Source organism: Bicyclus anynana, chromosome Z (assembly GCF_947172395.1).
Source record: "Bicyclus anynana chromosome Z, ilBicAnyn1.1, whole genome shotgun sequence".
Lineage (NCBI taxonomy): Eukaryota > Metazoa > Arthropoda > Insecta > Lepidoptera > Nymphalidae > Bicyclus > Bicyclus anynana.
The window spans coordinates 6,151,302-6,176,779 of NC_069110.1; the positions used below are offsets into that span (position 1 = coordinate 6,151,302).

The 25,478-nt window shown below is 33.4% G+C and overlaps 1 protein-coding gene across 3 annotated transcripts; it reads left to right on the plus strand.

Annotated features, from left to right (window-relative positions):
* Positions 1–1,137: 1,137 nt before the first annotated feature.
* LOC112048365 (prostatic acid phosphatase) lies at positions 1,138–25,401 on the plus strand. 3 transcript variants are annotated; one of them, XM_052890477.1, is made up of 10 exons: positions 1,143–1,580; positions 3,075–3,425; positions 3,817–3,910; positions 4,209–4,407; positions 9,267–9,422; positions 9,818–10,044; positions 11,069–11,241; positions 12,201–12,292; positions 21,361–21,442; positions 21,873–25,401. In XM_052890477.1, exons 2-9 carry the CDS (start codon positions 3,198–3,200, stop codon positions 21,440–21,442), a joined length of 1,251 nt encoding a protein of 416 aa, XP_052746437.1. In that variant the 5' UTR covers positions 1,143–1,580; positions 3,075–3,197; the 3' UTR covers positions 21,873–25,401. The 3 variants fall into 3 exon arrangements, with proteins under 3 accessions (XP_052746436.1, XP_052746437.1, XP_023941635.1); XM_052890476.1 differs by lacking the exons at positions 21,361–21,442; positions 21,873–25,401 and adding an exon at positions 16,731–20,186 and having other exon boundaries at positions 1,138–1,580; XM_024085867.2 differs by having other exon boundaries at positions 1,144–1,580; positions 21,361–25,401.
* The last annotated feature ends 77 nt before the right edge of the window (positions 25,402–25,478 follow it).

The window sequence follows — 25,478 nt, forward strand, 5'->3', positions numbered from 1 at the left end:
GATATTCAAACAAACATTTTTAGAACTCAAAAGCATCTCACACTGGTTTGGTTTCATAATTGGTTTTTATAATGTTATTTTAGTTTTTGGTTTTCGCAAATAAAATAGGCAACTAGTTCGCTCGACAGAATAATAATTTGTATATTAAGAATAATAAGAAAAAATAGTGTATTTGCGAGTATTATATTAATTTTATTCTTTGCCTATGATAAATTGAACTGAAGTCATCAGAAACAGCTCCGATTTTGATGTTTTTTTTTCATGTCATGTTTTTTATGTTATTTAAAATCAGAAATGTTTTGGTGCGGGGCATGTAAAATATTATAATATTTTCTATCTATTGATCACTTTAAAGGCGGAGCCAATGGTCCAATTAAAAGGCCGACAATCAGTCATCTACTATTTTCCGTGCTTTAGGGTTCGAATTTTTTTTTTATATTTATATGATACTATCTCTGGAATGTGCCCTTTATAATAAAAAATTAAAATATATACGACCTCTGCCTCCGATTCCGAAGGGTGTGGGTTCGAATCCGGTCCGGGGCATGCACCTCCAACGTTTCAATTGTGTGCATTTTAAGAAAATAAATATCACGTGTCTCAAACGGTGAAGGAAAAACATCGTGAGGAAATCTGCATACCATATTGCATATCTGCATATCCATAATTTTCCCTTTCAGAGATTAGAACCCAATTAAAATAACTTAAGTTTGATAATTACAATTTAATTTTATTTCAGTATGTAGTAATGTTTTCACACATATACCTACGTTTTTTTAATAAAGATAAGTAGATATTTTTTTGAATTTGCCGGGCGATTTCAGTCTACTTTCATTAGCCAAACTCTAAGTACCTTTTGTTACCAAATAACTAAGTGTAACACGACTTTCCTATATTATTTCCTTTTGTGATAGTTGTTACTCACTATTTCCATGTTGTCTGTCGTTAATTTAAAGTGTATATATGAGACCATCGCCATGTTTTTTTTCCTGAATGACAGAGACAATATAATAAACTCAAAGTGTAGACTTACTCCTTTATGGACAGAGAAGTCCGTATTAAGAATAAACGTAGTATCTGTGAGAGTATTATTGTTCTGTGCAGCGAAGAACGGATTGTCAAAGTTAAGGTGATGCATGACCTGCGTTTTTTACGTTGAATTTTGTGTGAATATCAAATAATATTAAAGCATTAGTAGCGATGTACATGATGAATTCATGCGTAAATGATTTTAGTTTTTTAAACACGTACATACTGTTTGAATAAACGGTCAAATCTATGATTGTAATTTTTATTTAGTTATTAATTTGTGAGATGCTTTTTATAATGTGTACATCATGATTGAAATCGTTTAAAATAATCGGTAATATGAATGCGACATATCGATATTTTTATTATACTACTCGTTTATAGTCTGTGACACTGTACCAGTGTGCCTGTCACTTCACTGCTTTAATGTATTGATTGTATTGATTTTATCTCCCGCCCGGCGCCTGGCGCCCACATACACTAGACCTAGATAAAGCCTACGCCCTAGCCTATTCCCTCGCCCGCCACCGGTGACAAAGGAAGTCTTGCAGGTGAGTTTCCGTTAAATATGTCTTTTTTCTATGTATTTGTTACTGCAAAACATTTGTTTATCTAAATAACCTCCATATGTGTGCGTTTAGGTTAAAAAGTATCCATTTTTTATGCAACAAGTAGCACTACCTGTTGCTGACTAGAGCATAAAAATTATAAAGTCAGCTTGGTTACAATAAAGTATTGTTTTTCTAGTGTTCTAAAGATATGTATAACTCGTAGTTCCTGAGATTAGCGCGTTCAATCAAGCAAAAAAACAAACAAACAGCTTTATAATATTAGTATAGATTCAGTGTAACTGACTCCTACTCTACCCCACCCCTACCCTACCCTACACCTACCCCACCCTACTCTACTCTAAGCCTAAACATTTGGTTTGGATAGAAGAGCCCTATCTTGAGTTACAACAAAATGTGGTATTGATTTTTAAATAATAGACCCGGTCAAGCTTCGTTTTGACTTATGGCAATTGTTCCCTATCCCTACCCCTACCCCTACCCCTACCCCTACCCCTACCCCTACCCCTAACCTACCCCTACCCTGAAGATCTATAATTAATTCTTAAACATTTGTATGGGAAATAGAAAAGGGTTGTTTTTATGGTTTTTCTGGCAATTATTTAAATTTTTCTCACCTTTTAAACCTCCACTAACATTTCAAGACCATGATAAGATAAATCTGTTCAACCGTACTCGAGTTTTAGTGAGACTATCAATCAGCAATTCATTTTTATATATATAGATTGGGCTATTCTCTCCATACCTACCTCCTTGTAGGAGAAAAGATTTTGAGCTTCAACCCATCACACTACTTAATGTGTGTGATGTGCTTAGCCTTAGTATTAACATTTGACAGTTTTTATTAGACATTAATGATGATAACGTGCTAGTGGAAGGTCATAAGAGGAGAGGAAGGCCAAAGAAGAGATGGTTGGATTGTGTGAAAGAGGACTGTGTGTAAAAGGAGTGGATGATGAGTTGATGAGTAATAGAGACAAATGGAAAAGATTGACATATTTTTCTGACCCCACTTAAGTGGGATAAGGGTAAGGAGATGATTAATGATAATGACCCATACTGATGGCGTAACATGCTCTTTAAGGCAATGAATAATACCACTGACTTACATCTCTGAGAGAGGTTGTTAAGAATGAAAATATGAATATATTATTGACCAACCTGGGAACTAAGCCTTGAAACCTGTTAGTGACGGACTAGAAGTGCTAGTTAACTGTCAAGGACGTCCTTAACCCTATACCCATCCCGGCCAAAAGGCTGGCTGCTCAGAGCTCTACGATATGATGGACCCACATGGTGAATCCATGGAATGCTAAGATATTGGTCACCTCTCATACTTATTATATTTTTTCATTTACACACAGCCACTGAAACAAAAACTCTTCATCCTATGTGCTAAACTGAGTTCATCCTATGTGCTTCTATTTGTATTCCCTTTTATGAATGTTTGCTCATAATATATTTATTTTGTTACAGGCAAAACCAACATGGACTAAATGTCTGTGTTGGTCAACAACTGCAGTACAGCAAGCCCCAACATAATTTGCAAGTGTATATTTCATATCAACAACTAAAAAAAAAAGGATAATTGAATGCAAAATGGATATATTTTTAGTTTTGTTGTTATTAATGCCTCCGGCATATGGTGAGAAAACTATAAAATATGCAGCTGTCATATACAGGCATGGTGATAGGACAACGGTTGATTCATACCCAAATGATCCATGGAAGGATGAATCTTTGTGGCCCGAGCCCTTTGGGCAACTGACTAACACTGGAAAGAGACAGCATTACAAATTTGGAAAATGGCTACGGGTGAAATATCCGGTAAGAGACCAATTTTTTTACTTCTTTAAGATACCTTATCATTCTATGAATTGACTGTGAGTGGGCGAGCCGATTATGTGGCAGAGAGAACTTGAAAAGAAAACAAAGTCTTTTGAGACTTCAACTTGAACTTATGATAATGTGACTACTTAAATACTATGTCACTTACACAATCAGAATAAAAAGACTACTCAAATAACATTAGTTGTTTATTATATTGAGTGTTAATTGATCATTATTTTATTCGAAGAAATAGTCATGTCAGTCCTTAGCTCAGATTAAAATGAAACTTAATAAATATTTTATAAATTTTAGTGTTCTCTGTAATATCTGTTATTTTAAATGAGGGTGAGTATTTACTTTAATCAATATTAACTTTGATTCTTTACAGACATTGATTTCTGAAAAGTATGATGCCAAGGAGGTCTATATAAGATCAACAGATGTTGATCGTACACTGATGTCTGCCCAGGCAAATGCAGCCGGTAAGAACAAATTATGTAATGTATTCTATATTCAGTTTTAGATGATTATTCTTTTGGTGTACTAAGTAAGAGAGCGTGTATCATTAACATTAACTAGCCAAAATGCTAAATTTATCTGTGAGAGCATAGTATGAAGAAATCTATCTTAGTATCTATGCCAAGCTTGGAGTCCAGAGGAGTGGCTATGCGAGCCGGTCATGCCCTTTCACAATATGTTTTTGTACTGCTGATGATACTTATTAATAATAATTAATGTTTTCATGTTTAATTGATGATGACTATTTTATGGTATTTGCAGGCATGTACCCACCTTCTGGAGATGCTGTGTGGAATCCCAATTTATTATGGCAACCCATTCCAGTACACACGCTTCCAGAAAAGTGGGATCAAATATTAGCGATGAAACGAAAATGTGTCCCCTATGATCAAGAGAAGCAGAGATATATGAACTCCGTAACATATAAAGAAAAGCTCGAGAAATATCAAAGTCTTATGGAGTAAGTATAGAAGAACGTCAAGGGCTGATTACCTTGTGTTAGCTTATTAACAAGTTTTGTCTATGTCATTTGACAAAAAGTAAGGAAGTAACATAACTTATGGTTAGACCACAGAATTATTAAATACATGAAATTCGCTTATATAATTTTTGGATTTAAAAACTCTGTACCCGGTAGCGGCGTTCTTAAACAAACACATCCACAATGTAAAAATACAACATGCTCTCCTTACTTATTTAGTAATTATGAAGTTGACTGAAAATAAGATAGATATATGACAATGTGACTTGTAACTTTCATTGTTTGAAAAATAAAACTTTATTTCCTTAGTTTAGAGTTGAAAGTTGTTTATTCTTTAAAAGTCTTCTACTACAATTTTTTTATTGACAGATGTTTTCTTTTATGTACCATAAATTCTATTTTGTCGAAAAAACAAAAGTTCACTAGTGACATTAATGTCATTGTGCACTTGTATATATACTGAGCAATAATTTTACTTTATATGACAGCACATAGAGTAATTAGTTTACTGCATAGCAACAGTGCTAATGTACTAACTAAAGTTAACTCTATGCAGTCATTATTAAAGTCTATTTTCTTATTATTCAATAAGGACATTCTTATAGTGGGTCCGTGATACCCTCCCCCTCAAAGCTTTAGCGTTTTCTGTAGTATGTGGGTTAGACTATCCAACACTTGTCAGATAAAATTATTATAAAGTTTTATTCATTCAATATATGTCTTGGGCCGTTGTGGATAGAGATCTACATCAATGTTAATCTTCATTTAAATTTATTCTCCGGAGCTAAAATTGTTTTTCAACTAATATATGACATTACATAGTTGCTTAGCAATGGCGGAATTACAAATTGATATTTATAAAATACTAGTGGACCCAGTCAAACATCGCTTTGACTTGTATGCACTTACTTATTCCCTACTCCTCCTACTCACACTCACACACTAATAGGTATACCCCTACCCCTAGGTATGTGGTACTGGTATTGGTACTGGCTTTGTGTGCTTGCGTGCTTTGTGAAATCAAATGCGAACATTATGTTATAATCCTGTTATCTATAATATATATAAATTAAAAATAAATTGTTAATTAAAAATCAAATTGTTACATTTTTATATGTTCACGCTGAGCAATTATTAATAATTAAATTCATTGAAAAAGGTCTTTATAAAAATATTAGCGGACTTTCACGTTTATAATGATAGTAACCATATCATGAATTCTTTTTATGCAAAATTAAATATAAAATGGCGAAGTTTAAAAAAAGTGCCGTGTATAAATATATTTTGTGAACCAAGCCATACTTTATGTTATGTTTCTGTTAGCCTGGTACTTTAATGTTATATCGTAAAAGTTTAAAAAAAACATTGTAGTGAGTGTATTAGTCAACCTTCTAATATCCTCGTACTCTGTTACCCTCGTACTTTGTTTGACGCTATTGCGCTACGTGACGATTTCTAGCAGTTCACCCTGTTTAGATTCATAAAAGAACTTCATTCCAGAAGCTAGCGCCAAAAACTTGAATTTTATACGCCACACGTTGAATGATGATCCCTATGACGTTTTAACTGACAGGTGTATTAGTGATGCGAAACAATTTCAAACATTTTAGATAAAATATGTTTTTTTAGGCAAATGTCATGTCATTTAGCTAGGTCATTCAACATAATAAGCAATATTTTGAAAAAAAAAAAAGGTTACGCGCATTGAAGGACATAAAACACTAGATAATAAAGTAACAGCCTTATTATATTTTATTTTACTATACTTTAATTTTTATTCAAATTGCATAATTTAAAGAGTTTAGAATTCTTTTTGAATTGAATTTTAAAGAATTCACATTTGCCAGCTTCATTGAAAAATATTTAAAACGAGGCCACAGACCTATCGTATTTTTTAATTCAGTCATGTCATGTCTTGTCAGTCTGTTTTGTCTTCTTGTCACACCGCATCACATCGTCATATGAGTGCTCTAACGCCCTGTATACGCCACGTCTTTCTTTGTTAGCTGAGTTTTGTTTCTGTTTGTTTTGCAAAATGCCGAAAACACAGCGGAAAACCGTTCTCAATAGTGAAGTGCGCGAGTTTGTAGTTCGTTTGCGAGACTATTTTGCTCGTGAACACCAAAATGGCGGACCTTTGTTACCGCTTGACAATGTCCGCGATCGTTTAACAAAGGAAAAATTTAGGGAGTCGTCCATAGAGGACAATAAACTATTAACACCAAAGAAGAAAAAGAATAGGTTATGTCATATAACAGAACCTGATGATTTTGATTTAGATGCTATACGCAATCATATTTATGGTTACTACCTACGAGGTGAACTACCGACCTGCCAGAAGTTATTAAAAGCTGCAGAACTCTTCAAAGGCGGCGCTACTTCCCTTAGAAATGTTTTGAAAAAATGTGGATTTTAAAAAAGAGTTGGTTAGACGGCTGAACTTACACAAACAACAGACGCACCCATCATATTTTTTGGATGAATTGGCCGAATCAAATGGACACACGGTAATTCGGTTACCGCCTATCACTGCCAATATAATGCAATCGAGTTGATATGGGCGCAGTTCAAAGGTATCTATATTTTTTATTTATATAATAATATGTATATGCATATATTTCTAAAAATAATTACTAACTGTACAAATATTTTCAGGTTATGCAGCTAGGCATAACACAACTCCGCCATTCACGGCAAATAAAATGATGATTTTATTGGAATAAGCGTGCGCTCAAGTGACAGCTGCGATTGGCGAAAATTGGTTGAAAGAACGAAGAAAATTTGCTTACAAGACTGGGTTCGAGATGTACAATACGACAATATCATTGACCAACCGTTAACAATAAACGTCACTGATAGTTGCAGTTCAGACTCAGATTTTAAAGATCCGCTTGACCCTGTATCAGATTCAGTTTGATATAAATAAAATACAAACTCAAAGCATTTGTTAAATTTTTCCAACAAATTATCGACATTTTGTTTATCGATGTGTCCCTTCTGAGACGATAACAGCTTGACGACGTAACTTTTGCAGCACGTATCATGTACATTTGCACTGAGATTTTTTTCCATTAATTCCGAAGATTACGTAATAATTTCTTAGTATTCATTTTTGTAATTTACAAATGTACACAATTATGATTTTTTCGATTTTTTAAATGAATTTTCTAAAGGATTGGTCGTGACAGGACGTCAGTACAATGTTATATAACGAACTGTCATAGGGATCATCATTCGGCGTGCGTAGTATAAGTCATTTGTTACATAAGTTATATAGTTCAAGCCATACCAATAAATCGAGTGCAAAATTTAAATGCATATAAAGCTTCTTAAATAAAGCAAATGCAAACATTTTAAATAAAATTAATGTTTAAAACCCCTAAAATTAATGTTTAAGGTATTAAATTTCTATTAACTTAAAACTAATTGATTCTAATATTTCGATAGCCAGGAAGAAGGTTCAAAGTTCTATCGCAGGTGCAACCATATTAATGAACCTTTCCAAAAAAGACAAAAACACATAATTGTTAAAAGTGAAACATTTATTATATTATGCTTTCATATTTTGTGAAGTGATAAAGTAATTCAATTAATGAATAATAAATAATATTGAAGAAAGGTATAAATAAATTGGTTATTGAATTTGCCGAAAAAAACACCTGCGATACTAAAATTACGATCGCTGGTGCAACCAATTTTATTTAACGATTATTTCAATTCATAAATGTTAGGCCTTGAATGTGTTCTCCGAAAATTACAATTTTTTATAACTTTTGTAACGCTTATGGGACACGAAAAAAATACGAACAATCGTTTAGTTTTTTGGCACGCGAGAACATTAAGCCTATCGACATCTGAAAAACAGTGTTAAATACTGATACTGCGAATAAAAATACTTGATGTAACTCATTCGGCTCCTCATGACGTCTAGAAAAATCTGCGAAAATTTCAGACCCTCACATAAATAATTGCAAAAGTTATAAACAATAAAATATTTTTAAAAGTGGGGGGGTCTACATTCACATATTAATGACTCGAAAATTATTGGTGTTAAAGAATTTTTACAATAATATTCTTAAAGAAGAGAAAATTAAAAATATTAACTCGTGAAACGAGATCTTCATTGATAATATATTTTATTTATCAAATTTAAACATGATGTTTCAAAGAAAAAATTTCGTCAAAATATTTTTTGTATTGTTTAAAATTGTATTTTTTTATTAATTGTTGATTGTAATAAAAGTTGAGTATTGTTTTTATTTCATTATTAAATATTTTTCTGGTTCTGAAGTAAAAATTAGAAAAAGCCGCCATTTTGAAAATTTCCTGGAACGATGTCGTTCAAAATTGATTGGGCATTGCATGAAAGGACAACTTTATCTTTCTAATTAACAACGGAATTAGTATGCAATTTTCGATTTCCAATTACGTTTTTTAAGTCGGTCGACTATTACTCTTTAAACAGCAATTGCTATAGCTGTTATAGTTTTCCTTGTAATTTAATTATATGTCCTACTCTCGTGATTTTTTTTTTACATATCTTTAAACAAGCGTTAGCTGGTAGAGGGCTATTAAGAGCTAATTTTTGTTAGCATCAGGTGTTATCAACCTGATGCTAACAAAAATTTGCTCTTAATAGTACAAACGGATTCCTAAATCGAAATATGTTGTTAGAAGACCCCTCATATCTTTCAAAGACCTAGAGAAAGGATAGGGGTTGGGTAGGAGTAGGGTGGGGGTAGAGATGATGTGCTCGTTTAAATCAAAACGAAGTTTGACCGGGTCCGCTAATATATATACAAGTCTAAAATGTATTAAAATTGATTTTTTTGTTTTAGATACACGACTGTTAATTCAGGGAAGAAAATTAAGAATTTTGAAGACATTAATGACATTTATAATATATTGTATGTTGAAACCCTGTACAACTTCTCTCTACCAAAATGGACAACGGCTGTTTATCCCGAAAAATTAAGAGAACCAGCTTGTTACAGGTAAGATATTACACAGATTAATAATATAATATAGTAGTAATAACTAGAATATATACTAATATTATAAAGCTGAAGAGTTTGTTTGTTTGAACGCGCTAATTTCAAGATCTACTGGTCTAATTTGAAGAAGAAAGAAAAAGTAGCCTATGTAGCACATAGGCTCCATTCAAACTTTCGCGTTTATAATATTAGTAGGATACAAAATTTTAAATTTATTAGGTATGAAATAACATGTGTTTACCTTTATTTTTATTTTTGTTTGTTGATAACCATTTCACATCTGCCTTGGCTTTAGTTTGTAAGCCCCTTTATAGCATATCATTTTTATGTAATAACGTCCATCTGAACGTAATGTTTTGGTTATTATGATTCTAAAGTGTGACCTTTATTTTAAGCTTTAAGGTAGCGACCGCCACTCCTCTAATGTCGCGTCTTATGGTGGGTCCACTACTTCAAGAAATAGTTGGTAAAATGAAGATGATCATAAAGGGTCTGCAGCCATTGAAACTAGCTATTTATAGTGGACATGATTTCACCATAGGAAATATACTCAACTCCATTGGCGTCTACGATGGGAACTGCCCTGTTTATACTGCGACCATAATATTTGAGCTTCTGGAAGGTATGCTAATTCATGTATATGTATTTTTATTTTTTCCCGACTACAGCGAAACCAAAAGGAAGGGTAATGATTTTGGCCGTTTATGTATGTTCCACCGTTGTGCCTAAACTACTGAATCAATTTTAATAAATGAGGTGTTAAAAGATTCGTAATAATGGCGCGGGTGACATAGGCTATATACATTTTATAAAAAAAATAGCGGACCCGGTCTTCGCTTTGACTTGACTTATGTGCACTTCTTCCCTATCCCTACTCTACACTACTCTACCCCTACCCTACACCTAACCTACCTCTACCCTACCCGTACCATATCCTAATCCTACCCTACCCTATCCTACCCTACCCTATCCTACCCTTCCTCTTGACTCATAAACGTTTGGGAAATAGAAAAGGGTTGTTTTTATGGTTTTCCCTGCAATTCTAATTTTTCCCACCTTTTAAACCTTCCCTATACCTCCACGAACATTTGAAAACCATGATAAGATAAATCCGATCAGCTGTTATCGAGTTTTTTCGTGACTAACGAACAGCAATTAATTTTTATATAAGTAGATATGACGGAATTTAAACTTCACATTCTAATATCGAAAAAAAATAAACCGAGATAATCACTATGCGTTTGGTATCAAAAGAAATGTCTTGGCGAGCACATTACGAATATGTATATTCATCATATTGTTGGTCAAGATTGACTCAAAATATATCTTTAAATTGCGGTAGTACGTACAGTTTGTGCGGTTCAGTCGTTTCATTTAACTATATCAGAATGCGACGATGATATTGCACGACTAGTACAGACTGATTGGGAAACGGAAAAGTATTAATTACAAAATATGCATTTCCCCATTTCTATCAGAAATATTTTCTTGTTTCGTCCTTTTTAGACCACTTTTTACGTAGTCGGGTTATAGTTTTTAAACTTTATTTTATATTCATGAAAATATTCTAATAGCTACAGTAGTGTATTTCGGTTTAATATTAGTAAAAATACGAGTCTTTCACAATTAAACATTATCCTTTCCAGATGTGGACACTAATGAATATTTTATACGAATGTTATACCGTAATTCGATAGAACTTATCGAACCTGTGGTTATTTATATCCCTCGTTGCGGGAAATTATGCAAATACCAAAGATTCATCGAGTTGTACGAAAACCTGCTGACTGTCGACTGGGATCACGAATGCGAAAAGCAGGTAAATTTATCATTTGTCTCGTCGATTGTTTCTCATTTTTCCCTTTCTATTTTTTATTTTTATTTTTTAACAATGTTAATAAAAAAGTAATACAAAACGCTATTTAAAAAAAAAAGTTCATCTCTTGCGGTGCCGGACATTTAAGTGCCCAAGCATACAGTGGTCAAGGCTCTTAAGTGAGAAATCTCCTCACAATACACGCCGTCTCAAGAATCACTGCCTTCTGTATTGGATCCTTGATCCAGCACTTTGAATACGCTTATCCATATAAGCGTAATCTACTTAAGGTGTTGATCGAATCTTTTTGATATAACATTATTGACTGAAACAATTATCAGAACAATATCAGATCCGATAGTCGCAGTCACGGTCACCGCTGGCTCAAGTGCCTGGAACAGCAACAACCTTCTTGACTGGTATGCTGCGAGGTTAGTTGCCTTTAGTACGTACGCATGACGCTCTCATTGAGTGAACGAGACTATCTTATGCTTGGCACTACACCATCGGCAGCGCCTCATCACAGGAGCCCGCAGGTCTTCTTTCCCCAAGCTGGCAAAGACGTACCGCCAAGCGATTTAGCGTTCCGGTACGATGCCGTGTAGAAACCGAAAGGGGTTTGGATTTACATACTCCTCCTAACAAGTTTGCCCACTTCCATCTTAGATTGCATCATCACTTACTATCAGGTGAGATTGTAGTCAAGGGCTAACTTGTAAAGAAAAAAAAAAGCTAGTCGATGGTGAACCGTCCTCGTCCCGTAGTGTTGGCGGGGTCACGTAATGCTCTGACAGTAACGAAGACGAGCCATCAGATAGATATCGTCACGTTTTCCGTCGCCACAACGCATTTTTTTTTAGTCGATGAATCAGCTCGATTCTTCGAAGAAAAAAAATGCGTTAGTGTTGTCAAAATTTGATGTAGTTATGTATATTGTAATATATTTGTTTTTTTTTTTACAGATTTTGCCAACACTTGGTATTGCTTCCGTCGTCGGAATAGTGATATTTGTGGTCATCGTCAAAAAGTTGTATAGCAGAAGAATGCACGAAAGGTAAGTTTATAAATTTAAATCCATCCAAAAGTTGTATAAAATATACCTATACTACTTTTGGTTATTAATGAACATAAATTCAACTATAGTAAATTGACATTTCAGTGACAGTTGCACGTGTCATTTTACTGACAGTAATTAATTATCGTACTTTAATGAGAGTGCGCACACGATAAGTTTGCGTGTGGCCAAAATTAAGAACCTAGTAATAAAAACCTCGTCTATCTCTATCTATCTCTAGGCGAGTAAAAGAGATCGCGGCAAAACTGGCATCAACAGCGCCACCAGTCGCGTGCAGACTTACGCCCTTTTCACACTTCAGTCCAGTTTTTTTGCAGGATTATAATCACATTTGCCATCAAACGGGATCCTCTACGAGCATTCCGTATGCGGTTTCTGCATAAAACTGATCCGATCGAATAGGCTAGTTGACACTTTTTTTTAAATAATCTTAAATAGTTAATTATCGTTCTACTAGACTGAAAGAACTGTTTTCGTATTTTTTTTTGAGACGTGATTAAATGAAAATTTTAGTTTTTAAATATGTTTTCGACAATACGAGCCAAAACGCCTGTCCGCCATGACAGTCTGTATTTCAACTGCTTCATGACGTCACTATAATAACTCCCATACAAATGGAGCGTTTGACAGAAATAATAGTTAACAATTAGTTCGACTTTTAGTACATCCAGTGTTTTAGTGACGACAGCGTTTTTGACGTTAGGAAAATTTGAAAAAATAAGTGATATTTAAATTGAGTTTTATAAGAAATCCTTAACTTTTATTAATTGATATCGATATATTTCGGACCCCTATTCCATGTACTAAATTAAATTAATATTGCTTATATTAAATTTGATATGAGTCAACTACCCTATTGTACCATTCGGTTTTGTGACTAGAAACCGGATCCGTAATCCAGTAAAAAGCGGTATCCCGTTTAATCACATATTCAATAGCAGTGTTCACACGGCTTCCTGCGTGCGGTTCTTTTGCTGTTTTTTAAGCATATTAATGGTAATTTTTTATTGGATACTGCAAAACTGAACTGCCATGTGAACACAGGATCCAGTTATACAGGATACCGTTAAAAGCCAGTCCTGCAAAAATAGAATGCCTTGTGAAAGGGGCGTTATCTTGCGCGCACTCAATAGCTTGGCAAATTCGTTCGTAACACTCTCGAAGACCCGCGCGTACGACTTCACACCCGCGCCGATCTTTACCCCCGTCGCCCGCATATCACGAGAGTGTCATCAACAACTAACTTGCCAAGCTATAGGCTTCGTGTAGATGACGCCGCACGCCGCATCCGTACCAGACGTGAACAGGATAGCACGTACATAGGATAGCAGGAGAAAAGGATGTACCCGCGTACGTGCTATCCTTATCACCATTCACAAAGAACTGTCGGTCACTGAACAGCCGACCAATTCACTAACTTCATTATCGACAGGTCACATGACCAAGTCGTCGATCGGATCTGTCATTCCCATACATTATGTTAGTTGTCGATGCGTTAGCGTTTGTGGAAAGAGAATTGACGTGCCACATGGATACAGGCCCGAGTCAGATAATGCTCGTTCTCCTTTATCCAGCGGCGTCATCTACACGTAAGCTTACTCTGAAATCCTGGCCTAGTCAATTCACTAACTTCGACGTAAGTTAGCTAAAGTCCATAAAATGAAAGAAGTCCCCCAGACCCGGCGCTAATGTCTTAATGGCGCGCATTGTCATTTGGTAATGGCGGTCTTATTGTCATTTGTGTAAGGCGCTGTCAATTTTAGTTCAGGTTTTAGCCGCAGGAGTCCTTTCACGAAAAGGACTCTACCTAGTAGAATTAATATCAATTCAATAACAACCACATTTTTCGATCAACTGGGCATTGTCATCTACTTACCTACTCTATGATAACCACGAAGAGTTGTCAGCACCGGATAACATTTTTACTTATAATCTTAATTTTGATCAGTTAAATTTGTTGATAAACAGTACTCATCAAGAAAGGCCGTAGTATAATTGGTAAATTACGTATATGTCCACTAATAAACGTCAAAGTTAGTGAATTTTTGCATCTTTCGATTCATTGAAAATGATACTCGTATTATCATCTTCAAAAATTCGAAATAATATGCCAAAATGCATGCAGTGTTTTTGTCTTTGGCTATTAATTCCTTACCAATTCCTTACTATACGAATATATGATTAATAACAATACATGATTTGTATCAATCAATTGTTAATTATAATAATATCTAGCTGACGCCCACGCCCTTCGTCCGCGTTTATCTAGGATATAATTTATCTCCATTGCAAATTTCAGCGACACCGGTTCGTGTCATTTTGCGTGAAAGATTAACAAACTTATCTATACATGCATAGAAATGTTTGCGTTTATAATACTACTATTTGAATGCCTTGGCCACTTCACACCATTGGCTAGTACTGTTATGCAAGCAACCAATAAGCTATCGGCGACAAACAGACACCTAAAGCCGCATATAATAAAGATCATCATTATCAGCCGATGGACCGTCCACGGTTGTACATAAACCTCTTGTTTGGACTTTTAAAACCACGGTCTCGAGCCGCCAGCATCCAGCGCGTCCCAGTAACCCGCTTGATGTTATCGTTCCACCTAGTAATAGACCAGGGCCGATAATTTTTGAAACCACAAAAAATTACAGTAGGATGAAACCCATTAGAAAAGGAGGGGAATTAGAAAAAATAAAATAAAAAACCAAAAACTTGGTTATTTGAACTTTTCACCTAAATTTTGAGGTTATGTCAAAAAATTGTAAATACAAAAGTTATAGATCTTTTTATTACCTACAACTTTGCTATCTAACTTTTTTCCATAGGACTTTTAGTTTTTCCGGAAATCGAGATAAACCATTATTTACCCTTAAAAACTCACCCCCTCCCACTTCCCGAACTCGGTTCGACCGTAATTTATTTTTCCTTTTATTTTTAACATATTCCTCTCCTTTTCTAATGGGTTTCTCCGTACTGTAATTTTTTTTCACTTTTACCATTTTCGAGGCTTCGGGCCCTGGTCTAATATGGGGACGACCAACACTGCACTTTCCTGTTGCTTTTCCAGCACCTTAGGACCCCAACATCCATCAGCTCTTCGAACTATGTGGTCCGACTTATGTCATTTTGCGACTCGCTGAGCTATAATAAATATATTAACTAGCTGACGCCGCGCGGTTTCACCCGCGTGGTTCCCATTCCCGTAGAAATACAGGAATAATATAGTCTATAGCCTACCTCGATAAATGGGCTATCTAACACTGAAAGAATTTTTCAAATCTGACCAGTAATTCCTGAGATTAGCGCCTTCAACCAAACAAACAAACCCTTCAGCTTTATAATATTAGTATAAAATATAAATATATAATAATTTAATATTTATATTTTATACTAATATTTATATTTTCTACTAATAGAACCCATGCGACAACGTCACCCAGGTCCGACAAGGGATCGTTTTCGACCTTTGCTTTGCCTTTTATAGACCAAAACGATTTGATAGGTCGAAAACGACACTTTGCAATTGCACGTTGTAGAGTCAACATCTCCTGAGGATGCTCCGGTTTCGGTATGCGTACGTAGAGAGTATTTTGCCGGACCTGGGTGACGTTGTCGCATGGGTTCGTTGGCTTTTCGCGGATGATAGCAAAGTAAATAAATTTTTATACATTTATGATGAACTTCCGCAAAGTAACGCCTGCTTCTATCCAATATTAGTGTAGATAATAAATGTTGTGCTATCAGTCTGCTGTCAGCTATGTCGCTGGCATTGGTTCCTCTCCCCGTTTCGAAAGGACTACTCCAAGCGTAGCTCGCTTCATCGGTCGCTGAGTGACTATTAATATTTATTTTTATCTATGAATTTTACTATCACAATAAATGTATACAACGTGTCCAAAAAAATAACGATAAGCCGGCACCACACGGTGAACTTGCTTATCTTTCAATCTCTTTCTACTTACCTACCTACTACTCTCTACTATTCTTGGAATTAGAACGGGACATGTAGACACAATGTTAAAAACCCCAAGAATTTGTAACAATAACCCTATTTTGGGCGCATAGTAAAAGTGAATGCTTTAAACATCAATGTATGGAATTGAGTTATTTATATATTTTTCCATTTTTCCTCGAGTATTTTTAAGCAGGTCAAACCATCTGGTGCCGGCTTATCGTTGAATTTTAGGACATGTTATTTATGAATCCAAATAATTATTATTACTGTACATTTTTCAGTAATCTGATTAGAGTCAGTGATTGACCATTTATAAAAAAAAAATAATTGAGGCCTAATTACACATACCTACTTCAATATATTAACTTCAACAATTTGCTAGTCCATAAACATACTCGTTATAGATCTATTAATAAAAGATTAACTTGATAAAAATACGTTTTGTTTCAGGATAAGATACATCTGCGCTGTTTTATGTAATCCTAGGCTTATATGCGCGCAAGTTCTGGCGTTTCTTTACTTATTATATTTTATACCTGTTTTTTTTATGTTAAATTTTTCAATACTCTGCGCGTTATTCTCAATTATTAGAGATATTTTTTCTTAAAGATATCCAATACTCATATAAAGTATCCATCGACTTTGGCGAGCGACTCTTTCTTACGACAAAAATATACTCAGAGTCATAATTATCCGCCCTCTTTAATATGACCCCTCTGAGTATATTATACCTATTCTTAATAGCCGTTGAAGTAGAAGTAAAATAACTTCATCTTATTGTCCTATGATGAAACACAGATTAAATGTAACGTTACTTGTTCTTATGAATGAACGCTTTATAAATTTAAGAACGAAAACATTTGATTTTTATGGAATATTTTATTGTAATAATAATAATTATAAATATGTATGCTTAATATATACGAGTAAGAGTACCATCACAATAAGGTTTGAATAGGGTAGTTGACTGATATAAAATTAAATTTACAATATTAATTTTATAAATTTATAAAACTTAATTTTAAAATATATTTTTTTAATTTTTCCATACGTCAAAAACGCTGTCGTCGATTTTGTGACGTCACAAAGTTACTTGATGTACTAAGACCCGAGTTCACCGACTTTTATATAAATGGCGTTTACAGAACCGGCTCGTCAAATATTAAACGTAGTTTGAACAAGGAACATTTTTTTCCTGTTCACCAAACGTTTTTTGACTCTGGTTTGTAAACCGATCGTTTGAGGACGGCGAGTGAACGATTTATTAATAATTTATTTATTATCTATAACAGCATTGCGAGAAATTCCCCAAATGGCGGGGATTATTTGGGGAATTGAGATATGTTATTTCCGCTATTTGGGGAGCTTCGATTTGTGGGGATTTAGAAAAATATAATAATAATATAACATAAAACCTCAATGCTAGGAAGTGATTGATTTATGGGAGACAATGAATTATTTCTGAGATGAAAAATATACTATTTTATAATTTTACGGATCATTTTTGGTAGTTAGAGAGTAAACTTCACGAAACTTGCGAGAGTTACAAAAACATGTCCTGCAAATACGAGTATATCTGTCAAAGACATCTTAACCGGAGAATCACCGGGTATAGATAACCACCTGATTTATGTCCTTAACCGGCATATATTCTGTGGTGGACAGAAAATTTGGACCGTTTAAATAAGTTAAACGCCGTTTCGCGTTTAACTTATTTAAACGGTTAATTATGTTTAAACGAATGTCGGTGAACTCGAACCTAAACGTCGAATTGTTAACTAATATTTTTGTCAAACACTCTTTGTTTTGGGATTTGTTATAGTGACGTCATGAAACAGTTGAAATATAGTCCATTATGGCCGATAGGCGTTTTGGTTCGTATTGTCAAAAACATATTTAAAAACTAAAATTTTCATGTATTCGCGTCTCAAAAAAATCAATCTAGTAGACCATTTAAAAAAAGTGTCAACTAGCCTATTCGAAGAACCAACGTAGTACAAAATGATATATTTACTATGCTTATGAAATAGAATAAGTCTCAATTAAATGCAAGTATATTCGCGAACCTTTCTGGACTAAATAATTCTGTTTGAAAACTTAGACAATAACATAGATATCATATAATAAATATATATATATACGTAATATAATAAATTATATGAAGGATCTTTTTGACAAATTTGTATACTATTATCAATCATTTAATTTAATATTTAGTATTATACACAACTATAAATGAGGTATTTCTCATTTACACTCTCACGCGAGCGGTTAAGACGAGCCGCGAGGCGAACCACGGGGCCAGTGTGTAGAGCGCTCGTAGTTCTCGTTCCTCGTCTCGCCACCGAGCGGTTTTTTGGCACGAGTCAACGGACCTCGCCTACGCTGCGAACGTGGTGTTTATATTCCCGTACTTATTTCAGTCCGCTCGTGTACCGTTCTATCTTATATTTCGTTTAACTTTTACGATGTAATGGTCCCAATTATTAGAGGCGGTTCGGTTCCTTAAACTCCAAAAACAGTCGATATTATTTTGGGGGATCAAGGGTCACAAGAATAACAAGTAAACGATGCATGGGTAGAAATAACTGAACTTAATTGTCTACCACTAGCAGAGCTTAAGGCGAAAAAGGATACACTCAGCAACGTAAAAAGCAATCTTTGAAATATAAATCTAAAAAGAGATTTATTTATTTATTTGGTCCACTAGTGATTCTTAGAGTATTTACATATTTACAATCTACAAAATATAAACACAAAGCTCTCTACAATCAAATTAAAGTAGACACTGCACGCTTAGTTCCGTAATATTAAAATACGTTTAAACTTTACATAAAATCAGTTTACATAAAAAAAATACATTTTACAGTTGACAAAAAAAAAAGAAACATTTTATATGTAGATATCCTTTTCTAATAATTTTTCTTAAAAAATTCGAGTCAGACATAGTGCAAATGTTTAATTAAAAATAAAATAAATATATTACATCGTAAGAGTGTGAATATTAAAGTCATTTTCGCGAACTGCGAGGCGACGAGACGCTGTGGTGCGAAACGAGAGTCTGAGCTATATAAATTTGTCTCGAAATCATTCATTGTTTGGGTTTATTTAGTATTATCATGAAATAAACCCAAACATATTTTTTTTATTTAGATTCTGTTGCGCGTTTAGCTTACATTAAGGTACAAACGTATACAAATGCTGAAGCTTATATGTATCAATTTCGCTAAAAGAACATCATACTACAATAAATTTACATTCAGAGTTGTTTTTAAACTGTATAAATTATTTTATATTAATATAAACATTTTTAAGAGTTTAGTTTAGTTATAAGCACAGATTAATCAATAATACAGATGGAGAGTACGGAACACGACGGTGTCGTAGCCGCTCCAAATACGAAATTCAAAAAGTAATTACATTCTCGAGTCAGTACGACACGAACCGTAGTATCAGTAATTTTCAATATTATTCGACAAAAATGGCGTCTTATGTATTTAAATATTTTAAAAACTGTTCACAAAAACTAAAGAAATAAGATGGAGTATTTTTATTTGTGGAGTAATTATTGATTATTATATTAATTTACGTAATTGTTGTTAGTGTTAACTTTTGAAATACAAATTATGAAAACAGTTTGTAGATACGGTTGTCAAGGAGACGCATGACGCTTTTTTATGGGTTTCACTGGCTTCAGTACGTTGCTTGTAAAGACTCACTCTGGTTACTCTGTGGTTAAGTTTTGTAGGCAGTCAAAATCGACACAAAAAATCACTGAATTCGAAAAAGATGATGTCTCTGATTTTTTTGTATTATATTTTGAATTCTAAAACGTTTCGAAGTTCGCAGGGTCAGCTAGTATCTAATCTTCTATAATTAAAAATGAATCGCAAAATGCGTTGGTAAGCGCATAACTCAACAACGCCTGGACCAATTTGGGCCAATTCTTTTTTAAAATGATCGTTGAAGTTCTAGGATGGTTTTGACGGCGAGAAAAATTCGAATAATTGCCGGAAAAACCATAAAAATAGCCGTATAACGGGGTAGGGTAGGTGTGGGGTAGGGTAGAGTTGGGGTAGGGGTAGGGGTAGGGTATGGTACGGTAGGGGTAGGGTAGGGGTAGTTGAAAGTTTACATCGAGTTTCACGCGGACGAAGTCGCGGGCGTCCGCTAGTAAACATATATTTGTTTGTGTATCATACATTACATATTAGCGGACCCGACCGAAAATCTGTTCGTGTATTGGCAAACCTGCCAATATTCGTTAGTATGGAAATGAAAATACAAGCGATAGCTTATTCGACGCGGAATAAAACACTGAGAAAGGCCTATTTTTTAAAATAATGGTAATCAAAATTGGCAAGCCAAAATTGCAGTTTTAAAAAATATCTTATAATTTTCTAACTCTTTGAAAAGTCAATAAAAGATCTTTTGCTGACGCCGACGGTAATTGGTTCTTTTAAGTCTTTAAATTATTCCATATTTTTTCAGAATTTTAAATCAATATTTTCGACTAAAAAAAATAATAATATCTGAGTCCGTACCCTAGAGGTGACATGCCCTTCATTCAGCGGTTGCGTAACGCCATTTTCGGCGTAATATTTATATCAATAATCGTTTAACCAGACTTCTGAGTGTTAAAGTTTTTAGTAACATTTACTCTTCTTCAAGGGGTTTTTTTTTTTTAATTTTCAATATCGCTGAAAGTTTTTGAGTTACAATCAAAAAACCTATTTTAGGGTTTTAAGGTTATAAAAACTGCAATTTTGGCTTGCAGAAAATAAAAAAAATACGCTTTTCAATTTTGTTTCGTGTCGAAATCGTTGAGGTATCGCTTGTATTTTTCCTTCCAATCTAACGATGATTGACAAGTTTTCCTCGACTAGTGAAACAAGTCTAGACAAGTTTCCCGGAACATTGACTTGACGGTAACCAATGAAAGTTTTTGAGATACAAAGCCGGTCCATAAAAAAGTACGAGAAAAATACTTTATCGTTTATACTTTTTCGTTTATTTTATAATAATTTATAGTTTTGTTTATTTTGTTTTTCTTTTAATGTTTCTGTTTTTTTTCTTTCAGTATCTATTCTGCTATTTCCGGTGGAGATAAAATTAACAAATCAAAGATCATGAAAATCGATCCAGCCGTTCTTGAAGCTTAAGTTTGAGTTTTTTTATTTTATTAAGTTTAATTTAATTTAATTAATTTTTTCCATTTTATTTTTTATTCATTTTCGTTACATATACACATTCCAAACTGTCTGTACCATTATTTTAAATTTTGATAATATTGTTAAAAACGTGTCGAGTTGAGACCAACTTGACACACTTTTAACAATTGTTTCAATTTAGAATCATAAATTCTTTGTGTTTGAAGGCCAATACAAGTATGTGTTATTAAAAATAAGGATGATTATCATATCGTGTTATCCAGAAGGAGTATATAAGCATTTCAGAATAATTATTTGAATTTGAATTTAACGTTGCCATATTAAAAAAAAACGTTATTTATTAATCGCTATACAAAACATTAGGTGCGAGCAGGATAGGCAGTCGGGTTTTCTAATTTTTTCAATTATTGATTTGTTGCAGATTTACACCAGTACAAGTGTAACTTGTGTCGCCCTAATTCTTCATTAACCGAGTCCACCAATCAAGTCTTTACTAACCTAATAATGTTTTTCTGTCCCAAATAAATAGAAAATAATAAAATAAACTTAAAAGTACTCAATGATACTTCATTTTATGCCTATTAAAATAGGCATAAAAATACTAAAACTATAAAATAAAATAATCTTAAAAATACTTTTCATTATTTTCCACCCATCACGCAGGCAGCAAGCATTCTCGCGTTGAATAGGGTAGTTGACCCTTATAAAATTTTATATAAACAATATTAATTTCCTGTAGTACATGGAATAAGGGTTCGAAATACATATATGATATCAATTAATAATAGTTAAAGATTTCTTATAAAACTTAATTTAAATATTACGTATTGTTTTAATTTTACTAGTGAATCAATAAATATTATTATTATTATTATTGCGATAAATTATTTTTAATTATTTTTATTATATAATTATTATTATTATTTTTGTCAAACTCTCCGCTTGTAATTTTATAGATTTGTTATAGTAACGTGATGAAACAGTTGAAATATAGACATTAGACAGTTATGGCCGTCAGGCGTTTTCGTATTATCAAAAACATATTTAAAAACTACCATTTTCATGTAATCACGTCTCAAAAAATATATTTAAAAAAATTCAATCTAGTAGAACGTTTAACTATTTATGAACGTTTAAAATAAAGTGTCAACTAGCCTATTGCGATTAAAATTATTGGTGCGCGAAAGCTGCCTGCCCGAGGGTCGCCTGTTGCTTCCCTGAGGCGTTTGCTGATCTCTTTGTGGAAACTCTACTTTCTCCACCCCAAACGGGGCGAATTAGGGGGATATTTTAGATTTAGATTACCTTTAGAAGAATCGATATTCGCTGACGACATGAGTGGTTCAATATGTATTTTAGGGTTCTGTAGTCTATCCTTATAGTTTCGACGCGGCATAATAAAGTATTGTCAAGTGTCCCCAAGTCTACCAGCTAAACGATAGCTTATGGATATGTCAAAAAAATCACTAAAGTATTACGTACATATACTGAGTGCTCGGGAGTATGTCCCTAGGCTCGGGAGTATGTATAACTTCAAGGCGTTGTCGAGCCGAACTGCATAACTAATTTTCTTTTTAACTTGAAAAAAACTTTTTGTTTTGATGCAAAGTAATTCAAATAATTCCGACTATCCATGTAACACACGCCTTTAGGTAAAATGTAAAGGATTTTTTTATTCAATAACAAGTTAAGATGTTGTTAATGACAGTACTAGACTACATTTTTGACGAGAGCGACGACCTCTGTAGTGAAGTGATTTTCTTGATTACTTCAGGACAAGCCTGCACTTTCTGATAGTGGTACGGATGGATCCTGTATCTGACTTTGTCGATATCGACGAGATAGTTGCAACTGAACTCCGCACTTCCCTAATTAGCTACTTCGTGATATTTATCAATGAATAAGTTTCGCTACGTCATGTAAGGGACACAACAAAACAAACAAAATTAAAAACAAAGCGCTCCATCTGTATATTATTTATTAATCTGTGACACAAATATAACGATTTCTTTCGAAAACGTTCCATTTGTCATTTTCAATCTTTTGTTTTTCGAGAAAATCGTATTTATATTAAAAGAAAATCGTATTTATATTAAAAGAATTAAAGATTAATAAAAATGATTTTAAAATAACGTTTTAATCAGTTTATGCTTTTAATAAAGATGTAGACTAAAGATTTTTTTAATAAATTAATCTTGATCCATCGGCTTCATATTCTTAACTTTAAAAATAAAAATAGCTCACAAAATATTAAACATCAGTAAAACGGCTCCAAAAAGAATTCGATTTTTATGAGAGTGGGATGATGATTAGGTTTGAATATGTTGATTTTTATGAGACATTTAAATAAAATTTAACTGTCATCATCCCTGTTGTTTCAGCTTTCAAAAAATATTCTAACAGTGATTGTGTCAAGATTAAATACTAATATTTTTACACTAAAATGATTTTTATAGGAGCCGCCTGCTTTCCAGAGACTACATTACCGCGTTTGGGGGCCGCGGTACCTGGTTTTAACATTAAATAAAATCAATCTTCATCTTCAATGAGATCAAGTCTCACAAGTTTTTTTTATTACAAATTTTCCTAAAAATATTTTTGTATAAATTCTGTAACACCAACAGTTTTGGAGTTATTTTCATTGATGTAGACCCCCATTTTTAATAATCTTTAATTGTTTATAACTTTTGGAATCATGAATAGTCGAATGACCGACATTTTTTATTCCTGGTAAAACTATATAGTACGGTTTGGAACATATAGACTAAACTTTATAGAAACATTCATAATTAAAAGCTTGAAAAATATAACCTTATTTACAAAAAACCGGCCAAGTGCGTGTCGGACCACGCGTATTAAAAGGTTCCGTTAGTTCCACAAAAATACCGATAACGATACCCCGCACCACGGGATATGACGCTTTAAAGACGCAATTAATATACATACCCATAGTAAATTTCATCTTTTTAATTAACAACGGAGTTAGTATGCAATTTTCGATTACCAATTACGTTTTTAAGATGGTCAATATGAGATAAACGATTAAACAAAATTCATCCCCACTTTACATGTAGGGGAGGTACCCTAAAAAATTTTTTCACTACTCTTGCTCAAAAAACTCAAAAAACACTTTCAGCCTCTAGGGGCTAAAGTAATTTTGTTTTTTTTTTTAATTTTTGTCCGTTATGAGTACCTACTAGCCTGCTATAAAACGAAAAAGGTTTAAATTGTAAATAAATTGTTTAATCATACTAAAATAAAACGAAGGAGATTTAAGAGAGAATCGAGTAAGAGAGAACGAGTAAATTGATAAAAAATTGAAATTGGACCGAAATGCAGAGTTCTTGTCTGTGGAATGCGTACTTTTTTCTTTTTAATTTTTATACTTATTACAATCGTATACAAAATACCTCGTATACTGCGTCTTTTTAGCCTCTTGTATAACAATCTACCATTGTTCTTTATTTAATGTACATATTTATGCAAATTACCAGCGTTGTAGTAGTTCTAAAATATATCATTTTAGTCTATAGGTTATAAGGATTGAAAGTCTTATGAATTTTGAGACTGAATGTAATGTAATGACTTTTTTTTATAACTTCATTTTAAAAAGTCTTTACAAAATTAAATTTTAATAAAATTAATTATTAATTACTACTTAATTTTAACGTACTAGATACTTTACCTAACGTATTTTTTAATCCCAATGTTTTTGTATCGTTTTATTCATTACAGTTGTTTTATTAGCGTGGAATGTATGAAAGATGTTAATGTAAAATAAATGTCATTTAGCGTATACTGTACTGTTCTCTAGAAATGAACGAATTTAAACGAAAAGAGATATATGTCAAGTTTAACGAAAAGAGATATATGTATGATTCTATGTATGTACTTTCAAAATTTAACTTGTAGGTAATTGATGTGTTTTAAAAATAAATATCTATGTGCAATATTGTTGTTTTATTTTTGAATGTTGAAGAGTTTCAAAGTGAGTCACTTGGCTGAATCCTAGTGAAATGAGAATGCG

Excerpts from the sequence above, each read along its gene's own strand:
- LOC112048365 (XM_052890476.1), top strand. The coding sequence starts at position 3,198 with ATGGATATATTTTTAGTTTTGTTGTTATTAATGCCTCCGGCATATGGT. Across the intron at positions 10,045-11,068 it reads AATATTTGAGCTTCTGGAAG|ATGTGGACACTAATGAATAT; the intron begins GTATGCTAATTC and ends TATCCTTTCCAG. Across the intron at positions 12,293-16,730 it reads AGCAGAAGAATGCACGAAAG|GATAAGATACATCTGCGCTG; the intron begins GTAAGTTTATAA and ends GTTTTGTTTCAG.